This window comes from Urocitellus parryii, chromosome 10 (genome assembly GCF_045843805.1).
Source record: "Urocitellus parryii isolate mUroPar1 chromosome 10, mUroPar1.hap1, whole genome shotgun sequence".
NCBI lineage: Eukaryota > Metazoa > Chordata > Mammalia > Rodentia > Sciuridae > Urocitellus > Urocitellus parryii.
In genome coordinates, this window is record NC_135540.1 from 76,300,440 (window position 1) to 76,325,984 (window position 25,545).

Genomic DNA, 25,545 nt, shown 5'->3' on the forward strand with positions numbered 1-25,545 from the left:
AAAGGGCATTACCTCCTGCCAGGTGGCACTATTCACACCTCATGGGACAACAAGAACACACACAGCAGCTAGGAAAAAAACAGTGTAAACCCCCCAAAACTCCCTGAAATGGGCAGAATACACTCTCAAAAAGTGATCCTATGACATTGCACAATCCACACAAAAATATAAGTATTCTAACATCTGACACTTAACTATTCACACAGGTCCTGCCAACCAAGGAGATTGCATCGGCGTGGCCCTGTCTTTACCCATCACTGAGGAAGACAGAGGACCACTCTGGCCAGCAAGTCCCCACTATTCACATGAAGTGATGTGGCCAATAGGCTCCAGAGCCCTGTGGCGATCCATTGGTCCTGATGGCTCAGGGGTTCCAGCAGCTTCTTCATGCACCTCCAAGAAAGCACTGGCCTCTCTGCATTTTTTGTCAGGGCAGGCTTCTGCACAATCTGGGTTCCTTTTTCTGGGTCTGTTCTTCAGTCTCCTCTTGTATATCTGATATGCTAGGTGATTAAACATATGATTATTAAACACCACTTTAGCAAGGGGTATAATCCGGGGACACTGTGTCATTATCCTATACTTGGGGAGTTTGCTTTGCATCATTTAAGTATAAATACACTGGAAAAAGAGGGGGAGAGGGAAACCATGGAAAGAAACAATTCAGTGTGTCATAATGGTTCTTTCTTCAGACTGCAGAAAGCTTGGTCATTCATTCATTCAGTTGGTCAGTGGAGGGCTTACTGAGTCACACACTTGCTAGGATGTATCTGGGGATGAGCCAGTCATAATTCTTCCCTAAAACATTGATCTCACTTTGATTCTGCTAGCATTGGTATATTTATTATCAGTAATCAGTATATAATCAATTATACCCGTAATCATTGAGTCTTACTTAGAACCCGTTCCCTGAGAACAGTGAAAATTTATAATGGCCCAAGATCAAAATATATATATATGTGTGTATGTATGTAAATGTTTTTAAACTTAAATCAACTCCAAAATAACATGCTTTTAGCTGTATAGAAAGGTAAACGGTGTGTGTAGTATGCATGTGTATGAATTTTTAATATTTGTGAATATGCTTATATATGTATTATGTTTTATATTTGAAAAAATTCCACAACCATTTGGCAAATAAATCATAGTCATAGAAACATTGAAGTAACTTGGCATTTGGGAAACCTCAAGGCCCCTAATAAGACATAACAAATAAATGTTTATGTTCAGTCAATGTCATTTTTTTTTTATTTTTTCTGTGTGATTTTTATTATTTGATGCCAGAAATACTGATTTGACAAATATATTTTCCAGATAATCAGTTCTAAACCAAGACATAGCATTTAATTTTTAAAACATACTTTTGAAAATAAAATGTTATTCAGAGATAAAATTCTTTATTTCTTCCCTCCCTCCCTCCCTTCCTTCCTTCCTTCCTTCCTTCCTTCCTTCCTTCCTTCCTTCCTTCCTTCCTTCCTTCCCTCCTTCCTTCCTTCTTTCTTTTCTTTCACCAGGGATTAAACCAGGGGTCAATGTCATTTTTGAGATCGATGATTGTTCATGGAGAGCTTATCCTGACAAATCTTGGAATTTAAATGCTGATTGTGCTTTGGTTTTTATGAAACATATTTGGTTCTAATTATAAATTCCTATTTGGGTGTTTTTAAAAATATTTTTCTGTGAAAGTTCCACTGTATCAAAGTATTGTGTTTATGCACCTTATTATCCCCCAAAATGTCCTGCTAAAAATATAATTCAGGGGGCAGCACATACAAATTCGAATCCCAAAAAAGAGCTGGTAAATTAGGTTGTTAGTCAAATCTACCCAATGAAAGTCCATTCACCTGCAACAACGAGAACTCCATCCACCAGTTGGAAGAGTCCATAGGCCAACGGGAAGTTAAACATCTGAACCAAGTGCTCGGCTGTGAAAGACAACTGGAGCATGGTGATGCACATCTGAATATTCTGAGCTCCGGTTTCCAAGGAAATTGTCCTGCACCTGGCAATGACAAAAAATTTCAAAAGTTAAGTATTACCAATAAGCACCGTTCTAACATTTGCTCTTATGCAAACTGATAAACTATGAGCTCAAGCAACTAGAAGTGTTTATTCATTCAACAGCTGTTTGCTGAGTGCCTGCTCTGCAGGATGGTTTTCCAAGAGGCACCGTGGAGCAGGACCTCTTGAACCCTGCCCTAAGGAAAGACCAGATACACACGAGGAAAAGTTCAGTAGAAGTACGTGGCAAAGCAAAATCGAGGGCCTGGAACAGGCTGTAGCAATTGAAAAAAGTTGCAGAATTGTATAGAGAAGGCTTCACAGAGGAACGACACTACAGAATGGAAAGAGTGGAAGAGGCATTTGATGTGGAAAAAGGATAAAAAAAAAAAAGGTGGGGCTGGGGCTATAGCTTAGTGGTAAAGTGGCTTGCCTCATGTGTGTGAGGTACTGGGTTTGATCCTCAACACATCACATAAAAATAAATAAAGATACTGTGTGTGCACCTAAAACTAAATAAATATCTTTTTAAAAAGATAGAAAAAAATTACTGAGCCTTTTCACCTAAGACAACCATTTTTTAAAATATATTTGTATAACTTTATTTCATTTATTTATTTACTTTATGTGGTGCTGAGGACCGAACCCAGTGCGTCACCCGTACTAGGCAAGTGCTGTACCACTGAGCTATGGCTACAGCCCCTAAGACAACCATTTTAACATCTGGTTTTCATTTAGGGTTTTCCTGTTTGTTTTCAAGTATTTAATTTGTACTGTTTCACATACAGCTCAACTTTCCTTTTCATCTCCTCCAGCCCTCCTGTCCATGCAGATTGGCTGTCCATGCAATGCCTCGTGAATGGGCCATGCCCATTCCTCTCCCAGTGCTCAAAGTTCCCCAGTGGAACACTGGCACAAAGCCAACTAAAAATTTCCCAACACTCACCTTCAGAATTCAACTTTATAATTTGCTTTCCTTTAATAATTTTTTCTGATTTTAAAAGTAAACAAACTTTACTTTTAAACCTTAGAAAATAAATCAAGAAAATATTAAAGAACTATAATTACTCTTAGTCTCATTACTCAAAATTACCATATGGTACGTTTTTTTTTCAATATTTTCTTCATGCATAAAATTCTTTTTGCTTTCTTTCACAATATGGGAATCAAATATCATTTTCTATCCTTTTTTGCAGGGAAGTATTGAGGATTGCACATAGGATACCACAGAGTAACATACCCAGCCCTCTATTCCTTTTTAACTAAAATTTATCTCTTGAGTATTTTCCAAATTCATTAAAATTGATGCATCATATCCATCATATGGATGCAACATGAATTAAGTATCTCCTATTGTTAGATATTTCAATTGCTTCCATTTTGATTTTTATAAATAATCCTGCAAATAATGTCTTAGCATATCAGTATTCATGTGCACATCTAATAGAGCTAGCTTCAGAACGGATTTTTAAAAGTAAAATTGTGGAGTTAACAATTATGCATATTTATAAGGCTGTTGATATGACACTAACTTTTCTTCCAGAGAATTTATTCCAGTTTTCTTCCCCTCCATCACTATATGATGATGTGCATTTCATTGCAGGCATGGAGACATGCAAGTTTATCATTTTTAATATTTGCAATAATATTATAAACCATATATATCAAAGTCTAATATAATTTTTAAGTGAAATTCCTATCTTATTTCTCAGTTTATGTCCTTTCTCCTCTGTGTCTCATAATTAGCAATTCTTAAAAATTTAGCACAAACAACAGATAAGAATATAATCTCTTAAAACTTGTTCATGACCTAAAGTGATCTCTACATTTAGTGAAATGACTTCATTCTTCCTATTTAATTATTTGAATATGAAGAGAAATGTGCCCAGATCTCAACAAATGGCACTAACACCCCCAATACTAATTTTACAAATTACAACTTCCTGTCAATTTGGCCTTTGCTGCAGTTAACATTTAAAATCACCATGATCTCTTCACTGTCTCTGGGCTGAACTGTCCCGTCCCACCTGCCGTGTACATTGAAGCTCTTCCTGTCTCCTGAGGCAGCCAGGCAAGACAGGCTTGTCAGTGGCAACGTATTTAATTTACCTTCCTCAAAATAGGTGAAGGATAATGTAACTGTACCTTTGCCAAGACTGATGGGTAAGGAGTGCCAGCAGAAAGCCTGCGACATGGCCAATCAGAGGAAAGATGAAACTGATGGTCAGAAGGGTGGTGTCTGAATTCCACGATCCCTTCGCTAGCACCACACCAGCAACGGTGACCACCAGAAGGAGGACCCCACCAACCACGGCCCCAACCTAAAGCAAACCAATAAAATAAGTACAGGTAAACATCATGGGCTGTTTGTTTATTTGTTTGTTTGTTTTCTGTATGATGCAAAGTCCACTAAGGCTCTCAAAAGGCTTGAAACTTAGCAATTTAAAGAGGGAACTTAGAGAGCACTGAATGCAATTTCATTTCATAGTAGGCCTTCCATATCCACAGGAGACATGTTCCAAGACCCTCAGCAGATGCCTGAAAACACAGACGTATTATACTGAATCCCATATTTTCTGGGTTTTCCTACATATACATACCTGTAATAAAGTTTAATTTATAAATTAGATACAAGAGGAGATTAACAACAACTAATAATAAAATAGAACAAATGAGTTTCTCCTGACCATGGACTGTACATAAAGTAACAAAGAATATCTAGCTGGTGCATAGTAAGTCAATAATATAAACGACAAAAAGAGATGTCCTGAGGAAGTCCAGACTGGTAATCATGGGTGATAAGGACAATTGACCTTCTAACACTTTCTATGCAAGAGGGAGGACTGTAGAGCTGAAGGCATCAGGAAAGGCTCCCTGGATGTCTTTATAACTTGAACTGGATGCTGTGTCATCTCAGTGAATACAGCATGGATACGATGGACAAAGGACACTTCGTGTCTCCAGAAGGATGGTGCAAGGTTTTATCACACTCTCTAGAACAGTGCTCTATTTGAAACATATGAATTGATTATTTCTGGAAATTTCCATCTAATGTTTTTACACTGTAGTTAACTACAGATAACTGACTGACAGCAAAACTGGGGATAAGAGCATTTAACTGTACAGTGGAAAAACCCAAATTCCAAAGTGTTCTAGTGACTTAGCTAATTTAGAAATGGGTGGGGTTTGACATAAATCTCAGTCTTTTTATTTAGTGACCAGTATCTTTTCTATTCAAATGGAGGATCTGACCAGAAGAATCTGATGATAGTTTTTTTCATGGATTAGACAAAATTATGAAATAAGTAGACTTGGACAATGAGCTCTGTCTTAGCCCATTTTTAAATGCTATAACAAAATACCTAAGGCTCTGGATCCTTTGTAAAGAAAAGAGATTCATTTTAGCTCACAGTCCTGGAGTTTCAAGACTAAGGCATTTACATGTGCTTGGCTCTAGTGAGGGCCTCATGACAGATGGCATTCCTACTGTTGAGTGCTATAGTTTGGACCAAGCCTGTTTCAGGGGGTCAGACCAGAACAGCATCCAACACTCCCACATACACATAAGACTCCCCCTGCTCTGGTAACCTACTGTCTGTGGTCGGCCCTGCCTGGCCATTCACCTCACTTCCCACCCCACTTTTCAACAACCAACAGCTTCCTCCTGCTGTCTCACAAATGAAATAGCACCGTTCCTCACAAGACAATCTGAGCTCAGATTAATGTCATGGGAGAAATACTCTATCCCCTCCCACATAAGTACTGTCGTTTTTGTCAGGAGGTGTGTGCTGGCAATGGACCCCAGCACCTCACACATGCCAGTCAAGTGCTCTGTCACTGAGCTACATCCCCAGCCCTACTGTCTCTTATTTTTGTTAACATAAACAAAAGCAAAAGTAATAATAATGTTAACAACAACAACAAAACCAAAAAACTCTAATAGTTCAAGTCTTAGATAAGACAGGAAGAAAGTGTGGCCTAGAGTATATAGGGACAGTCAGACTCTGGTCGAGCTCATCTTGAGTGGATGGCAAACTATGCTCCTAGTGACAGCATCAATCTTGACTCACAAGGAGTCAGGGTAATGCCTTAGTCATGAAGAACCAAAGCAAAGAACAAACACAACACCCTGCTGTGTGTGTCATGGGTGAGCTCTGGGGTCGTTTTTACTGTCCAGACACAGGGACACACAAGCCACTGCCTAACAGGGAGATGCTAAAACACACGAAGAAAGCCTCTGATTGGAAAATTCCTTCTTCATTATTTTACCAAAAAGAGATTTCAAAGTTTGAAATCCACCAGGACAAAATTAGAAAAACAGGTTATTTGGCAAATGTGTCAGATCTAAAATTAAAATAGGACCAAAGACAGAGATGAAGATATCCTAAACTTATAATTAAACCAACCTAAGGTGCTCTCAGATATTTATTCAAACACATTATTAAAATTTTTTTTGCCACAAATCCTATGGAATTGCCAAGGGAAAACGTTTTAAACCTGCTCTTTACAGATAATAAAACTGGCACATGTAAAGTACATCTTGCTTTTCTAATGACGCTGATGGACTAATAGAGGCTATGGAAACACAAGAATCAGGATTGTTCTGTTGCTGTTAAGTGCTGTTTTAAGAAAAGCAATCCAAGATAGAGTACTTGAAAAGTAAGAAGTTTCCATAGTCATACTCACTCCTCTTGTTTTATAAACAAAATCATAAACAAACACTGACCATTGGAAATTTTCTCCTGTTGAAACGATGACAGTAAATGTGGAAAGGACTATGTTTCATGACTACAGCTGAAGGAGTGAAAGCAAGCTACCAGTGTTCATCAACCTTACACAATCCCAACGCACGGCTTCTTCCTCCAGTGGTCTATACCCACCGGACTGGTCTGCTGGTTGGCTCCTCTTCCCTTGTTCATGTTCTTTGAGGAACCATAGAAATGGTTTGGTCTTACATGAAATTAGGGAACAGCATCCGTTTGTCAGGTAGAGCCAACAGCAGGAACTTAAACTAAACCAAACCATAAACCTCAAACTAAATTAACTGATACTTGACAAACCTCTGATTAATCCCAAGTGATAAAGTGATATGTTGATAATGTAAAATATAACTAAAATACTTTTTAAATCTTCATGAAAGCAGCACATGGTACTTTCTTCTTTTTACTTTTATTTTTTTCGGCCTGGGAATTGAACCTAAGTCCTCACACATACTAGGCAAGCACTCTGCCACTAAGCTACACCCTAGCCCATCTTTTAAAATTTTGAGAGAGGTTCTCACTGAATTGCCCAGAATGGCTTTGCACTTATGATCTTCCTGCCTCAGCCTCCAGATAGCTGAGATTACAGGCATGAACCGGCACATGCCTGGCCACATTACATTCTTATTTTTTTAAGTTCTGGGGATTGAAATCAGGCCTCACACATGGCAGACAAGGGCTCTACCATTGAGCTACATCTCCAGCCCGACATGACATTCTTATATCTTCTAAAATGATACATAATTTGGAAAATAGAAAATACTCTAGGATGGTGATTTCATTATTAAGAATGCCTCTCTTTAGCTAGGTTTTTTCTTTCTTTCTTTCTTTCTTTTTTTTTCTTTTTTGAGTACCAAGGATTGAACTCAGGGGCACTCAACCATTGAGCCACATCCCAGCTCTATTTTGTATTTTATTTAGAGACAGGATCTCACTGAGTTGCGTAGCATCTTGTTTTTGCTGAGGCTGGCTTTGAACTCATGATCCTCCTGCCTCAGCCTCCAGAGCCACTGGGATTACAGGCTGTGCGCTACCATGGTCTACTAGCTAGGTATTTTTAAAAGTCATTTAACAAGGACACTTTCTCATTTCTCCAACAGGCAAAAGGCAACACTGCAAAGACAAGAGTAGTAGAGTAAGTTCTGGTTAGTATCATTCCATGGGAGGGCTCCTCAATGCTTTCTGGGTGATTTCACTTAAAAGTCTTATTCATGCTGTCTGCAGCCCTTGCTCATGTGCACAAACCACATGTCAGTGGTGTCCCCATGAATGCTTCTGCAAGTCTTTCCTTCATCCTACTGTTCCAAGAACCAGCCATGTTTCTAAAGCTGGGGCTCCACTTCATGAACACTTGAACAGCTTGTGCCTGAAAACACCTGTGTAAAGCCTAGTGGACAGGCAGGTCTTGGACTTTCTCTGTCCACATCTAAGACCTTAGCTTTTCTGTCACTAAGAGGCCCATATGTTTTCCAAAATGTTGCAAGACTTGGTTTGACCTGTGGGAGCAACAGAGCAAGGCTTAAAGAAATATAGGAATGGGCTGAGGTTGTGGCTCAGTGGTAGAGCACTTGCCTAGCAGGTGTGAGGCAATGGGTTCTATCCTCACTACCACATACATACATACACACATACATACATAAAGGTTTTTTTTTTAAAGTACAGAAATACAAGAGCTGGATTTCAAACCTCAGGACAAATAAGGAAATTGCACCAGGCAAGATGTTGCAAGACTGTAATCCCAGTGATTCAAAGGCAGGAGTATCACAAGTTTGAGTCCAGCCTGGGCAACTTTAGTGAGACCCTGATTCAAAATTAAAAGTTCTGGGGATGTAGCTCAGTGGTACAGTGCTCCTGGGATCAATCCTCAGTAGCAAAAAAAAAAAAAAGCAAAATTGAATTATAGAATGTGGAGCTGTGTTCGATCAGCTCATTTGTTCCTGCCATTCATCTCCATCTTTCAAGTGTCTGAATTTGAGAATGTGCTAACTGTGTGTGCACTTGCTTACCTTGAGAATGAGTTTTGATTGTTTTGGCCACCTATAATTCACATAGATACCGAAGGCAACAGGAATGGTCAGGCACACAAGGGTAATTCCTGAAGAGAAGAAAAATTCATCAGACCGTATCCTCTCTCACCCTAAAAATTTCTATTTCAATTAGATAACATACTTTAATGAAAGTTGCATTTTGTTTTTGTATCCATCTCCAAAAATAAAAACAATCTCTGAAAGACAATTTTCAAAGGTCATATGATACTAATGAATGCCACCAGACCTGGTTCATCAACTTCCTTCTCAGAATCCTTCTGACAATCACATGAAGAGTTAGAGACAGCAAGAAATGAAAAGATTAGGAAACAGGAAGGCCATTTTAAAATCCGTGAAATTCTTTGGCCCCTACATATAGGTGTTACCCCTCTGTAATCATAGCTATTGCTTCCTTATTCGAGGCCAATGGGTCATTTGCTTCACCAAGTAAAGAACACCTATTGTAGACATTAGAAACAGCATTTGCTACACCACCATAGCAACTTCTCATATTTCCCAAGTGTAGCCAGGTGACCCAAAGATGAGTAGGAAAAACAAATGCCTTTGTAATTAGCTCAAGTGAATAAAGCCATTGAAGGCAGGCTCAGTGCAGCAAAGGTGACTGTCCCCCCACCAATAGGATCTGTACACGGACATTTTCCAGTGCCACTTTCCAAATGCATTGGAAACCTGTGCATTGCTGTTTATTTATAGCAACAAATATGGTAAAGATTCACAATACTGGCTCCAAAGTTTTGTGAGTTATTCATGACATTTTAGGTTCTTTCAGAATGTATTATCAAAACAGAATATATTTAGGGCGGGGGTTGTGGCTCAGGGGTAGAGTGCTCTCCTACTATGCATGGGGCACTGGGTTCGATCCTCAGCACCACATACATAAAAATGGAATAAAGGTATTGTGCTCACCTACAACTAAAAAAATGATTTTTTTAAAAAAAATAACAGAATATATTAAATAATTTACTGATCAGAAAAGCTGCACATAAAACTGTGGTTGCGGGCTAGGGTTGTGGCTCAGTAGTAGAGTGCTTGTCTGACACATATGAGGCACTGGATTCGATTCTCAGCACCACATAAAAAATAAATAAAATAAAATAAATAAAGGTACTGTGTCCATCTACAACTAAAAAATATTTTTTAAAAAAACATGGTTTCTAAATATGGATGTCACTCAAATTTTACAAATGTAGTGGGCTCTTCTTATCAGGAGATGGCTTTGTTCATGGTTTTGAACTATGGGCCACGGACTGAAGCCCTCAAGATGCTTATATGATACTCCAGGTGACACTTCTAAGTTCTGTGAATCACAGTTTCTATCTCTTCTTCAAAGACTCTGATGAAACTAGAACAGGAAAATCATTTCACCACATTTTTCTAAGCCTTGTAAGTCTACAGAGATCTTAGGAATAAATTGGAGCTTAATGAGAAATAACATTCCAGAGAGGAGCTAATGAGATCTGGATGTGGTTGTGATATGCAGAAGAGCTCTAATAAGCAGTACAAATAACTTACATTCAATCTGTAAGAAAAAGTCAAGGCTCACAGGCAACGTGAAGGGTGAGATCATGGGACATTAAGATCTCATCAGAGCCACTAGAATCAGGTAAATTTTGAATCATAAAGAGACCAGTTGCACTGGGTGCAGTGGCACACACCTGTAATCCCAGGGGCTCAGGAAGCCGAGACAGGAGGCAACCTCAGAAAAAATGAGGAACTAAGCAACTCAGTGACACCCTGTCTCCAAAAAAAAAAAAAAAAAAAAGATACAAAATAGGGCTGGGGATGTGGCTCAGTGGTCCAGTGTCCCTGAGTTCAATCCCCAGTACAAAAAAAAAAAAAAAAAAAAAAAAAAAAGTCTGGTTGCTTTATAGTCTAATTATCTAAGATTTGTGTTTTCTTTTAAAGTAAGATCTCTGGCTTTCATTATTTCGAAAATGATCTCTTAATAGTGTGCTACGGAGGTTCAGATGTTGTTTATTTCACCAGAGGTTCATGTGTTGAAAGCTTGGTCCTCAGTGGCTATATTGGGAAATGGAAACGTTAAGAGATGGGTTCTCCCCAGAAGTGATGATAAAAGCCTTAGCCTGGCCCCAGCCAGCTCTCTCTGTCTTCCTGACTAGGGAGCAATTGCTTTCTCATGCTCACTTCCATTTTGCTAACTGCCATGATATCCACACAGGGGGGAGCCAGAGGGCCTCACGAGAATATGTGCATTGCTGTTTATTTATAACAAAAGTTGACTAACACATCATAAGGGTTAGGAGCTTGGACTTTACAGTCAGATTCCTGAGTTAGAATTCCAGTTCTAAGCCAGGGGCAGTAGCTCACACCTATAATCTCAGCTACTCAGTAGGCTGAGGCAGGAAGATTGCAAGGTCAAGTCAGCCTTGGCAACTTAGTGAGGCCCTGTCTCACAAAAAGGGAAAGAGAGAGAGAGAGAGAGAGAGAGAGAGAGAGAGAGAGAGAAGAAAGGAAAGAAAGGAGCAAGGGAGAGAGGGAGGGAGAAAGAAAGAATTCCAGTTCTGTTCTTACCAGTAATTTAACCTCAAAAATCTAGAAATTCAAACTAGTAATAGAATCTATGTTGTAAGGTTATGTATGGAATTAAATTAAATAACACAAAAATAAAAATCCCTGCAGAAACAGCGATGCCTAGCACTATCTCCATTACCGTGACTGCTACATTTCCCAAGCCCAGTACAGACCTATGTTCTGATAGGGAATGGTGAGGTTCTGCGCAAGATCCCAGGACCAGGTGTAGAGGTAAAGGCAGAGCGGCATCATTCCCAGGGCGGCCACTGTGGAACAGGCTGTCATACTGATGCTGAAAAGTAAAGTGAAAGCCATACTTAGGAGGAAGAGCTGGAAACAGAATCCAGACTTAACCAACTCTGAGCACTTAGTCTTCACCAAAGCAACTGCTGAGACAGAATTTCTTAGAGATTACATGGGATAAGACACTTGGAGCTCACTTCTCTCCTATTATTCAACAAATAATGGCTTCTTTTGTGGTCTAGAAAAAGATTTACTACAATTCTTATCATTCATTAGTTCATTTATTTGAGTATCTGCTTGCTCTAAATGTTGTACTAGGTGCTATAGCAATCTTTGCTGTCTCCTTATACAGTTCTTTTTTATTGAGATATATTTCTCACACCATAGAATTCATTATTTTAAAGTATACAATTCAGCAGTGTTTAGTATAGTCATAAGACTGTGCAACAACAGTACTATTTCCAGAACACTCGAATCACCCCCAAAAGAAAGCTATAGCAGTTACTCCTGATTCTCTCCTTCCACAAGTCCCTGGAAACCACTGATCTGCCTTCATCTCCATAGGACTGAAGGATTGCCTCTACCAGACATTTCATATGAACAGAACCATACAATCTCTGACCTTTTGGTGAGCTGAGCTTCCTTCATCTAACACAATCCATGTTTTAGCACATATTCAAAGCTCATTCCTTTTTATGGCTTTTTGTCCTTCTGGTGTGTTGCATCGATTTTTATGTATGAACCCCTTGAATTGGGGATAAATACCACTTAGACATGATGTACAATCCATTTTGATGTTGCTGGTATTTTGTTGAGGATTTTTGCATATATATTCATAAGGAATATTGGTCTGTAGTTTTCCTTTCTTGTGACATCTTTATGTCGTTTTGGTACCAGGGAGACTGGAATAGTCCAAGTGAAAATGCCAAAAAAGCTGACTAAGCACCTGTCTAGTGTGAAGTATTGTTAAATTCCAGGAAAAAGTTACCCAAACACCACAGACCATAAGATTCTCATTGGATGCAGCAGACTTTAAGGTCACTGCCCCTCAGACAGAGCAAGCAGGAAAGAGCAAGGGGAAGTATGGAATCAGAGAAAGGGTAGACTGAATTAAAAGTTCTCTTCCAATTCTTCTGTGGTATGATCTTATTATTAGAAGTAGAAATTGAAGCAGAGTAAAAAGTAAAATTTCTAGGTGTCAAAATAATGCTGAGTCAATTGTGTCAGAAAAAAATTATATTTTAAAATTATTTCTTTATTATTTATCAGCAATACTGGTTTTTTTTTAGAGAGAGAGAGAGAGAGAGAGAGAGAGATTTTTTAATATTTATTTTTTAGTTCTCAGCGGACACAACATCTTTGTTGGTATGGGGTGCTGAGGATCGAACCCGGGCCACACACATGCCAGGCGAGCGCGATACCACTTGAGCCACATCCCCAGCCCAGCAGTACTAGGTATTGATCCCAGGGATGTGCTGACCACTGAGGTAAACTCTTCTTTTTATTTATTTATTTATTTTTTAATTTTTAGCTAGGGTCTTGTTAATTTACTCAGGCTGGCCTTGAACTTGTGATCCTCCTGCCTAAGTTTCCCCAGTAGCTGGACTATAGGTGTGTGCCATTACACCTAGCTGTTAGCATCAATTTGAAAGGACACATTAAGTGAGAAGTAGTGGGACATCCAGTGGAATTCTTATTGGTAGACAAAGGGAAGCTCAGTACTGCAGCCACCATCATTACTACAGAAACACATCTGGCCACCTTGTGAAGTGAGATGTGGTTCATGAGCTAGATCAACCAAAGCAAAATAGTCCCATCAATGATCTAACAGCTTTACTAGGAAAACAAATGAGTCTTAGTCTTTGCTCAACAAACTTGGAATGATTTCCAACAGACCATCTGTTTGTCTTCATCATTATTGAGATGAACTGTCTCTGAGTTAAAGGGCTAACAAATTTCAAGTGCCGCAGATCAGATAAAGATTTGGAAGGATCTAATGTCTATGGGAAGGAGACTCCTTTGGTGTAGAAACTTCAAATATTATGTATTTTGATTGCTGTTGTGGATTGAATGTGTCCAAAAGTCATGTTGGATAACTAATCCTCAAAGCAACAATGTTGGGAAGTGAGACCTCGGGAGGTGTTTAGGTAATGAGGTCTCCTGGGTGGATTAATGCCATAAAGGCTGGTCATAGGGAGTGGAGCCATTTTTGCCTTTTCACCTTCCACCATGTGAGGGGTGCAGCAAGAAAGCCTCTAGCAAAAAAAAAAAAAAAAAGGTACCTTTGCCTTGGACCTCCCAATCTTCAGAGAACTGTGAGGAAGTAAAATTCTGTTCTTTATAAATTACTCAGTTTCAGGTTCTGTTATAGCAACATGAAATAGACTACTCTACCTTTATTGCACTATATGAACTAAGTTATTGCTTCATAAATTTGTAATATACCCTGGATTTTTTGTTTGTTTTTGTTAGTTTGGGTTTGTTGTTGTTTTGTTATGTTTGGGGGATTTTGTTTTGCTTTGTAGTACTGAATATTGAGCATAGAAGTGCTCTACAACCAAACTACATCCCTTCCATTTTTTGTTTTATTTTTTTTTTGAGACAATTTCTCACTAAGTTGCAGAGGCTGATCTTGAATTTGCAATTCTCTTGCCTCAGATTACTGAGTAGCTAGGATTTTATAGATGTGTGCCATTGTATCAGTCGGGTTTTTTTGTTTCTTTTTGTGGTGCTAGGGATTGAACCCATGGCCTTGTGCACGGCAAGGCAAGCACTCTACCAACTGAGCTATATCCCCAGCCCTATATCCTGTTTTATTTTGTCTGAATATATAGTTTTTAGGGGACTTAGCTCAGTAGCAGAGTACTTGTCTAGTAAGCCCAAGGTCTTGGGTTCATTTCCAGTACTGGAAAAAGAGAAAAAAAGAAGATAAATGTATAGTTTTTAAGTTTTTTGATTTTATGTTGTTGTTGTTGTTATTGTTTGCTTGTTGGTTGGTTTTGGGGGTTTTTTTGGGGGGGAGTTTGATTTGTTTTTGAGACAGGGTCTCTTTATGCTGCCCAGGCTGACTCCCAACTCCTGCACTTGAGCAATCCTCCCCACCACACCCTCTCAAGCAGCCAGGACTCCAGATGCAGGCTAAAATGCCCAGCTTTGTTTTTTAATTTTTTTTTATTGGAGAAAACCATTTAATTACATAATTAAGAACATAATTAAGAATAGTTTAAATATTTTAATATTTAAGATATTAAGATACATAACTTGAGTTGCAAAGGTCCCACCTGCTCTGAAATGGAAAGAGAAAAAAAAAGCCAACAATGCAAAGGAGTTGGCAAATCGTGTGGTACACCATAAATATAATTTTAACTGTCAATTTAAAATAAATTTAAAAAAAAATAAGTTAATAAAAAACTGGGAGTTTACATTTCATGAAAGCTAAGAAAAGAGAGCTCCTAAATGATGTCTAAGTAGCAACCAAAGATCAGAGAGGATAATAAGTAACTCAGTGCCTTTTAACCACCCTGCATTTCTTTGTGTCTCCCACTCCAAATCTATTCTGTTCATCTCTCACCCCAACTCCCAACTTCCAAGTTCAGGTTCTGAAATTAACACCTACAGCAAAAGAGTAAAATTAGAGAAAGGAAGACCAATGGAAATGAGATACCCTTCAGATCAATAAAATGTTCTATTTTTCAATTTCTGGAAAAAAATTACACAACTGGTTGAAGCACATTAGCCCTGTTCTACACAGTGGAGTAAAGCAAATGAAAGCAGACGCAACATCACACAAACCCAGCTCGAAAAGCAAGAGTTAATTCACCTAGACTACAGGCCCAGAAAGTCTGGGGAACTTTTTAATAACTGTTGTTTAAAATGCTCACACCAGCGGGTTATGGGGGTGCATGCCTGCAATCCCAGCAACTCCAGAGGCTAAGGCAAGAGGATTATAAACTCCAGGCCAGCCTCAGTGACATTATTAATGAGACCCCGTTTCAAAATTAAAAAAAAAAAAAAAAGTGGGAGGGGGCAGGCTGGGGGTGTGGCTCAGTGGTAGAGAATTCCTGGGTTCAGTCCCCACTACTGCAACAAGTAAAGTTCTTGTAGCAGACCACCTTTCACATATTGTATGTTTAATATGTGTTCATGGCACAAGTATTGGACACACTGAGGCAGACAATTATTCTGCCCCCAAAAGAAGAGAAAGGACTTTCTTTGTGTATAAGACCTTCTGAAGAGATAACATGGGCCCTCTAGTACTTTGAGCCTATGATTCCCATGTCATTCTTCTCCATAATATCATCAGTGGGGCTAGGGTTGTGGCTCAGTGGTACAGCGCTTGTCTAGCATGTTCGAGGCGCTGAGTTTGATCCTCAGCACCACACAAAAATAAATAAATGAAATAAAGGCATTGTATCCAACTACAACTAAAAAAATATTTTAAACAATATACATCACCAATATTTCCAACTAACCCTGCCTATTCAACAATGTGTCTATGATCACTTTTTTCATTTTCTGCCCCATATACTCCTAGCAAAGTAGCAGCTCTTTTACATCTCTGATATTAATAATAGTTCTGGGTTCTCTTGGTCTGCTGGTCACAATGGCATACCAATGGAGAGAGTTTGGCAATGCCAGGCAATTCTGAATCTGTTGTCCTCTGGACACTGGTACTGACTGTGCCTCCTGAGCAACATTCATACTCACTTCACACTACTTGAGAGCCCACCTCTCACCTGTGCCAGGGAGCAGTCTTAGGCCCAGGGCCTCACTTTCCTCTCTGTCTTTTGGGCCCACTGTTACCTCAGGCTGTGGCACTTAAATACTTATGGAATAAACATATGAATAGAATAATGAACAAGTGTGTCAATACACTGTGCTGTTCAAATGTGCCCTCTACATTCCTCACTGTCATATTTTTGAAAGTGAACCTCACTAAAATCCTAGTGAAATGACTCCTTCACCATAATTCAAATGGTTTATACCCCAATTGCAGTCCAATAAGAGATTTTCTATGAAACTATACTCTTTTAAAAAATTGGCGGGGGGAGGGGTACTCAAGTGGTAGCGTGCTTGCCTGGCATGCATGAGGCACTGGGTTTGATCCTCAGCACCACATACAAATAAAATAAAGATTTTTTTAAAATTTTAAGTTGTTTTTTTTGTTGTTTGTTTGTTTGTTTTTGAAGAACGGGAGGTTTAGCCCAGCATCTTGACACATACTAGGCAAGCAATTTACCACTGAGCTACATCCCAGCCCAGATAAAAGTACAATTTTATGGAACAAATCTTTAGTTGGTTGGTGTTCCATTCATAAATTCAGACTTGGATAACACAAGTATTTGTATAGATCTATTCTCTTTTCATTTTCTAGTCCGTGGTTACTTGTTCAAGTAATAGAACTTTTTTTTTTTAATTACTTTTTTCTTTTCAAAAGAACCATGCCATGCCACATGTTTGCTTTTGGGTTGTTTTTTGTTTGTTTGTTTGTTTTCCACTTAATATACCACAGACATTCTTAGATCAATACATTTAAACTCAATCTTTTAAAGAATGGGCTCATTTTAAAGATGGGCTGGGGGGTAGCTCTGTGATAGAACACTCACCTAGTATGCGCAAGGCCCAGGATTTGATCCCCAGAATCATTAATTAACTAATACTGCAGAGTACTTCACAATCTAACCTAATTATCTAATCTTCAATCACTTATTTAATGACAGATAAGGTATTTTTTAGTTTTTTGCCATTATAAATAATCTATATATTTCATTTGAGATATTTTATTTCTGTAGATTTCCCAAAGTAAAATCACCATACTATACCCAAAGCACACCATGAATGTGTTAAACATTTTCTTTTTTTGTTTGTTTGTTTTAACAGACACTGCCAGATTAATTTCCAAAAGATTGTTGCAATTTACAATCTTGTCTACTTTGGGTGTGATCAGTCCCTTTTAATTCTCATGAGAACACTGAAAAATGTCTCATTTTTGTTGTTACACACTCGACTCTAGAAGACTAAGCTTTCTTCTGCATTTTTGGCTTCTTCTGTATCCTCCTTTCTACATAGTCTTGCTGATCTGCCTTTTTCTTCTCAGCTTGTCAGGGCTCTTTAAAATTATAGTACATATCATCATGTACAATGCAAATATTTTTGTCAAACTTATTGTATATCTTTGACTTTGCTCATGACTTTTGCCATAATTAACATTTATATAGTCAAAAGCTGTTTTGGGGTTTTTTTTGTTTGTTTTTTATGGCTTCTAAGTTTCTTATCTTGCTAAAGATCTTTCCCCATCCTGATGGCATTCAAATATTTCCCCCAACACACATATTTTTACTTTTTTATAGCTTGATACTTTATATTTTCAACTCACTCAAAATTTATATTTTACATAGTGTGAGGTATTGAGAAACAAGTGTGTGAATATAATTTATCAAATAAATCATATGTCACTACAGTGAAGTACCAACCTTACCGTGCATTAAGTGTCTAAGTTTATTCAAAATGTTTTCTGAAAACTCTATTCAAGCCCATTAAATAATTTTATTTTTTCCTGAACAAATACCAGAATGTCTCCACACATCAGAGGGCTGATACCTTCCCATAAGTTTTCCTTTTTAAACTTTCTTAGTAGTTTTTATGTATCTTTTTCTCCAAATAAAATCTAAAATTACTTTATCCTATTAGGAGTGTTAACCTGAAGACTTCTTCCTGGTTATATTAAAGAAAACAAAGCATTATGCCCCAACTCCCCAACCTCTGTATTCCTGAGGAGAGTGTCTGGGAAGTTTCTCCAAATTCTTGGCCTGCGACATTGCTACATTCCTTGGCTCTCCAAGTCCTGGAAGGAATTCCATATTACATCACTTTAATCTGGAACTTCTGAAGATCCAGCATAACAATGCCTTCTCCCCATCCCACCCCATGGCTTTGACTCAACAGAAAGGTAAACTTGATGGTCGTGGGTAGGAAAGTGGGAGATTTGTGTCAAAGTGTGTACTCTCAATTCCCTCAGTTATTACTTCCATCCCTTATACATTCGTTCAAGCCCATGACATGATAATGGCCAAAGGTGGCAGTAGATGATCCTGATGCTCTGCCACTTGTTATGAATACCAACCAAGCTGGAAAAGCACAGGGTGAATCTATGTGAATGCACTGGGAAGCCACACCTTTTGTTTTACTGCAGTGAAATTCCTTCCAATGTAGCATGAACAAAGGATGTGGCTAACTGGATCTTTTGACTGTTCACAAGTAGGAAAATTGTTGGCACTATCTGACTTTACTAGAACAAGATTCCACTTGCATTAAGTAGAATGGCATCATCCACCCCAAACTATTGCAGAGAATAATGAGACAGATTTAGCAGGTCTGGACAAACAGGTAAGTCCTGAATCTCCTTAAAATAGGGAAATTACATATATACACATTCCGTTGAAAGGCAGTGTCGATTAAACATTTTGCAAATAAAGCTTAAAATATTAAAATGTTGCTTTAATTTCAAATCCATAAAAAATCAGGAACTCTAACTCTTAAAATGAAAGCACACATACTTGCTTCCCCACTAAAAAAAAAGAAAACAGTCATCTCACTAGCCAGATGGACAAGGAGAGTGCTATAATATCACATGGAGATGGGCACACACCTGTAATCCCAGCTACTTAGGAGGCTGAGACAGGAGGATTACAAGTTTGAGGCCAGCCTGGGCAACTCAGTGAGACCCTACCTCAAAATAATATTAAAAATGAGGTGAGGGATGGGGATATAATTCTGTGGTAGGGTATTTGCATACCATTCACGAGGCCTTGGTTCCCATTCCCAGTACTGCAAAAGAAAAAAAAAATATGTCGATAGAATTGGCCCTAGAAAAGAGCTTAAGGACCAGTTTTCCAGACCCAAATATGTCTGCTGCCTTGCAATAATAATGAGCATTTATCAAGTACTACATGCTGTGTATTGTACCTCATGCATATTTATGATGTTTTCTCTTTTTCTCTACACAATAACTGTATGTGTAGGTGTTATTTCCATTTTATTCACAAAGAAACTGAAGTTTAGAGTGTGGGAGGAACATTCATGAAGTCCCATGGATTCATTCTCAGCAAAGCCTGAAGCACAGAAGATTTTCATTTCTCCACCAGGCCAAGTCAGACAGATCTGAAAAACCTGAAGTCCTGTTTCCAGGGTCTTTTTTCTGATGACCGAGGACTTTTTCAAAGTTCGGTGAGCAACAGTGGTCACTGAACTCCACAGTCTCCACTCCCTTCCATGGACAGAATACTTTCTCTCCAGTGAAGGGTACAAATACATCTTTTCAGGAAAGAATAGACCTACCTCAATGAGAGCAGGGCAGAGTAGTAGTTAAATGAACCATTCTGGAAACAGTGAGCAGACGCATTACTTACCGACTGGCCACCTAGGCAGATTATGTAAATTCTCCAAGCTTCAGTTTTCTCACATTTTTTTTTCTTTTTGGTGCTACTGGGAATTGAACCCAGGGTCTCATTTATCAGTTTCCTCCCTTCTAAAAAAAGGAGAAACATAACTACTTCATGGGCTGTCATGAGGCTGAGTAACTGCAAAACACACACACACAGATCTTAGTTTCATGTCCTTTCCTCAAATGCAGCAATCCTGTCCATCTCTGGAATGGCGTAAGGCAAAAGTAGTCTTCATATCTTTAGCCCTTCCCTACCCATGCCCTCTATAATGTTATGTTGTAGCACCATCCATCAAAATCTACTTCCCCATTCCTTGAATCTGGGCTGGGCTTGTAGTTCACATGGACCAATGGGATGTGATGAAATTGATGATGGACTGGATTCAAACTCAGGCCTCACAAAATCTTCCATGCATCCCCTTTCTCAGAGCTTATAATTAGAGCACACCAATAATCCCAGCAACTAAAAAGTTTGAGGCCAGCCTCAGCAATTTAGTGAAACCCCTGTCTCAAAATAAAAAAGGACTAGGAATGAGATATGGCTCGCTGTTAAAGTGCCCTGTGGTTCAATCCTCAGTACAAAAAAAAAAAAAAAACAAACTTGTGATTTGGTTTCAGCTAGCCTGCTGGAAAATGAGAGACCATGTGGAAGGGAACCCAGTTGTGCCAGCTGAGGCCATCCAAGACCACTGTATATTTAACCAATCCCCAAACATGCAGAAGAACCCAGCTGAGAACATCCAGGGAGCAGGATAATGTCGAAAGCTCTTCATACATATTGACCAATAGTCTTCTAGAACAATCATTAGGGAGAATCATATTATAACAGGAGGAGACAGAACAATATCAGTCAACATTCCAGGATATGGGAACAAATCGGGCAAATGAAAGTCAGAAAAATGGGGTGTGTTTAGAGAACGATGACTGGTCTATCTTGATAGACAGGTTGTGCTCAAGGGGTAAATGATAAATAATGGGAAGCAGCTGGGTAGAAGGGCTTTGTCATTTCTGTCCAGTTTACTAGGTATTGAGAGGCCTCTATGTGTATAACATGTTCATTGCTATGATGGTCCATGCTGAAATTTCCAGTTACAGAAAAGAAACCTGTGGTCAGAATTTGAATACAGGAAATCTACCCTCAGAGCTTGCTTTGTCTTCATAGTACAAAACTATATCTGGGAAACCTGATACAGACAACAGCTGTGAGGATACAGTACTTGGCCAAGAAAAAAAAGAATCAGGGCCTGACTGAGGAAATAGCTGTGGCATGGACAGCTAGCAAGCACCACTAGAGAAAGAAGTTGGGCTACAGGGCTGGGCAGTAGATGGAGCAAACAAAAGGAGCAAAGTGATTTATGTCATCATCTGACACTAATGCAAGCCTATTGATTCTGAAATGCCTGTTTGGGTGAACACATGGAGAATAGCATAGAGAGCTTCATCCCAGTTTCCTTGTTTGTAAAAAGAAATGCTGCATTAAGTACTTTTGGATTCAATAATAAAATAAAATAAAATAGATAATTAAAAATGTTTTAAAAATACTTTTGGAGTCCGAGTTTCACTTGAATGTGATTTTTATCGGTAGTCAATGCAAAAAAAAAATGCATTGAACTTGAATATCCTTTCACTCAACAATACTGAATTTTTTCCTATTTGAAATTTTTGCCCAAAATTAAGATTTTTATTAGTTTTGCATCTATAAGCTTTTGAAAATCTAGTTTAAAAATAAATCTAGCTGGGAGTGGTGTTACATGCCTGTAATCCCAGAGGCTTGAGAGGCTGAGGCAGGAGGAGGATCAAGAGTTCAAAGCTAGCCACAGCAAAAGCGTGGTGCTAAGCAACTCAGTGAGACCCTATCTTTAAATAAAATACAAAATAAGGCTAGGGATATGGCTCAGAAGTCTAATGCCCCTAAATTCAATCCCTGGTACCAAAAAAATAAAAATAAAAACAAATCTAATTTTTTGTTCCTGCTTTAAGTTTTCAGTTTCTACAGCTTGGTGTTTTTGTTTTTGTTTGTTTGTTTGTTTGTTTGTTTTGTTTTGCTTGTGAAAATTAAAACCTCAATTTAGAAAGAAAAGGAGAAAAGTAGCTAAATATTTATTTTATACCCACTATGTACCTGGCATTGTGTGTGTATGTATATGTGTGTATGTGTATATATAATAGGTTAAATAATTTGACCAGAGTTAAAAGCTAATTAAGGACATAGCTGGCAAAAGGAAGTAAAATGAGCTTTATCTTTCATAGACTTCCTATTCACTGGTGTTTTTATGACAATGCTGACTAATAAGAGATGAAGGTAATAAATGTTCTCTTTCCCAGAACAGAAGTGTTTGAAAACACTGTTTAAAGATTTATGCTTCCACTCAAAACAGAAGATTCAGTCATGTTGCTAAATGTCATGGAAAAAAAGGGCCCAAATTGCAGACTGATGTAAAACAGATGTGAATTTAAATATGTGTTCTGCCATTCTCTGTTGGCAAGCTACCTAACCAATCCAAAACACAATTTTCTCAACTGTAAAATTCAGAATAATGAAAGGTCACTCACAAGGTTATTTTGAAGACCAAGAGGAGAATATATCCATGAATACATCTATGCCATATCTGTGAGGTACTTAACAAACAGTACTTTCCTTCTTCCTTCCAAAATCTTTCAGGTGTTAGAATTTATCACTGATGTGTGAACTTCAGGCAAAGAATATTTATCATATCCCATTTAGTTAAAGATCAACTTTATTGAATTTGAATTGGTGATACATTATTAGCTTAATAGTAAAATACAAAATCCATCAAGTGGTTTTATTTTTTTTTCAAATCTCTCCTAGGTAGGTAACTAAAAGACATATGAAAGTTAATTACTAGTCTGAGTTAAGAACCCATTAAAATGTATAGGTGAAATATGTTCGATACACCACACATTCAGCACATGCAGGAAACTGGAAACCCTGACCCAGGTGACTCACTGATGTCAACTCCCATCTCGGCCATCACCCCTGATTCATTCATTCATGGTACTGTAAATCTAAGTGGCATACATATGGAACAAAGATTTAAATTCATATGTAGCCCTCTCCCTGAGCAGAAGGTAAAACAGAGTGTTTATTAATAAGCTAACAATCTAGAAAGACCATTGTTTTTAGCTCTTCTTTTTTTTCCAGTGCCTATTGTTTCTTCAAATATTCCTTTCTCCCCTAATCAACATGTTCATCCCAAAAAGTATGTGATTAATTCATCCTTGTTAAAGCATAAATAGATGGTAAAGCTTAATGTCTCCAAGGAGTATTTATTTGTATCATAACCAGGAATAAGGTCACTGGCTTCAATGAAAAGAATTCAAGTCTAATGAGGAATGTTAAATATCTATAAAACAACAAGGAAGAACAATTTTAATTTTGGGAGCCTTCATACTTCTCCCTAAATCAAATCAACAGGACAGCACTGGCATTTTAAGAAGGACATGTCTACCAGATGCCCGTAAAGCTCTTTTATATAATCCCCCAAATATTATTTTTCATAGTAGGTACTCAGGAAACACCAATTAGAACTTCAAGGCCTTCATTCTGGTTAAGCCATTTGTCACCACCATCACCACCATTATGACTACTACCAAACCACTGTCACTAGCTTCTAGGGATTTTCAGCTACGTCCTGGGAATTGTCATTAAAGATGAGAGCATGTTAGAGGCAGGGGGTGTGGCTGAGTGGTAGAGGGCACATCTACCACATATGAAGCCCTGGGTTCAATTCCCAGCACCACCAAAATGTGAAGATGCCAAGTGTGAGTGAGAACAAATGCACATTTGGGAAGGGTCACTCGGTGAGGTGGAGACAAGCCTCCTCTGTTAACATATGAGCCAAATCCCACTACTCAGAACAGTAGTTGCCAATAAAGCAGAGGAAGACCACAGCAAAGCCAACCTGGAGCTCAGAAAGGAGAGTCCTTTCCATGTCTGATCAAGTCTCCATAATATTTGCAATATCTCCCCATTGGAATCTCTACTCAAACACTAAAGTCCCCTCCAGGTGGGATGAGGGAAGGACCACTGAGCTAGTGTAGCTTACCTGAGATCCATATCTCCATCAACCCAGAAGGTGAAAATGTTCGAGATGGTTCCCCCGGGACAGCACCCCATGATGAGAACAGCAATAGCGTGGACTGGCTTCAGAGAGAAGCTGATGGCCAGGAGATAGGCTGTCAAAGGCATGAGCCCAAATTGGCAGAGCAGTCCCACAGCAATGCCCCATGGTCTCCTGATGTGCCACCACAGCTTTCGGATCTCCACAGAGCATCCCAAGGAGAACATGAGCAGACCCATCATAACAGCTGACACCACTGTGAAAACAAGTTCCAGGCTCCCCTGTGCCTCCGGTCCCACAGTCAGCTCCTCCTCCGAACTGTTGGCAGGGCAGGCTGAGCTGCTGGAACAATTTGCTCTCATCTCCTCATCTCCTTAAGACAGCATTGCAAATGAACATCGGCAACGACGGCTGGGCAGGTCTATCCTGCCACATTTTGTAATAATGCAACCAAGTCACACGTGGAGAATCATTCCAGTCTCTATTGGCCAGCCAGGTGATTCATGCTAATCTGATCAATTTATTCACAAGTGGCATTATAAAAGTAATGAGCCTAGGCGTGAAACATATAATAAACTGTGGTAGGAAAGGCTTTCCACTTCTCTTCTTACTCACCACTGAATAATCAAGGGCAATGAGACAAGCAAACTTATTGTCAAGTGGAGGGACGGGGCTATGTCGTCAACATCACACTGTTCCAGGAAAGCACGTCAGACGCCAAGAGACAAGTTCTCCAAATTCAGTAGGGATTTCAAGGAGCCAGGATGCAATGTTATGTGAGAGAAGGCTGACTCCAGAAAAAAACAAAAGACTGCTCTGCCAGAGCCCCGCCTCAGAGCATTAGCAAAGCATTTCTGTAGGAAATATTAAAGCAAAATGAGGCCAGTTAAGGAAATGTGGGGGAATAAGGAAAATTTCAAGACATCTTTCAAACTGGCCTCAGTTTTTCTTTCTGTTTTAATGGAAATGTGGGTCTAAAGCCAATAATGAAACACCTGAAAGAATAATATGGTTTCAAGCACCTAATTGTGTCCCATGAAACGTGGAAACTCGCTTCTATACACAAAACAATTGAAGAGAGCTGTCATTTGCTTTTAGAAATTCAAGTCTGATTTGAGATGCCACGCCCCTGGTCCACTAGGGAAAGCCTGGAATTCCTGCAAGGGAATCTTGTAAAGAGCTTAATCTGGAATCCAGAGATGGGGTCTGAGGATAGCCCCAGGTGCTGACCGAAATGCCCCAGGTGCCCCTTTGTGCTTTGTAACTAGACATGTTGGTGAAACCAGATGAGATGGTGTGGTTCTTTGAAATCAAACCTCCAAAAAAGCAGGTGCCACACCTTTTCTCACAGACAGAGTTTATTTGTGGGGCACAGGCTGGCAACAAGGCACACTTTATCAACTCCTGGACCTGTCTCAAGAGGGATGCTGGCTATG

At 38.9% G+C, this 25,545-nt stretch overlaps 1 protein-coding gene across 1 annotated transcript; it reads right to left on the minus strand.

The window, feature by feature from the left end:
* Positions 1-159: 159 nt before the first annotated feature.
* Positions 160-24,471, minus strand: Slc10a6 (solute carrier family 10 member 6). The gene is made up of 6 exons (XM_026413770.2): positions 24,095-24,471; positions 11,515-11,633; positions 8,768-8,856; positions 4,147-4,322; positions 1,845-2,002; positions 160-503 (listed from the first exon to the last, which is right to left on the minus strand). Exons 1-6 carry the CDS (start codon positions 24,469-24,471, stop codon positions 298-300), a joined length of 1,125 nt encoding a protein of 374 aa, XP_026269555.2. The 3' UTR covers positions 160-297.
* Positions 24,472-25,545: the final 1,074 nt, after the last annotated feature.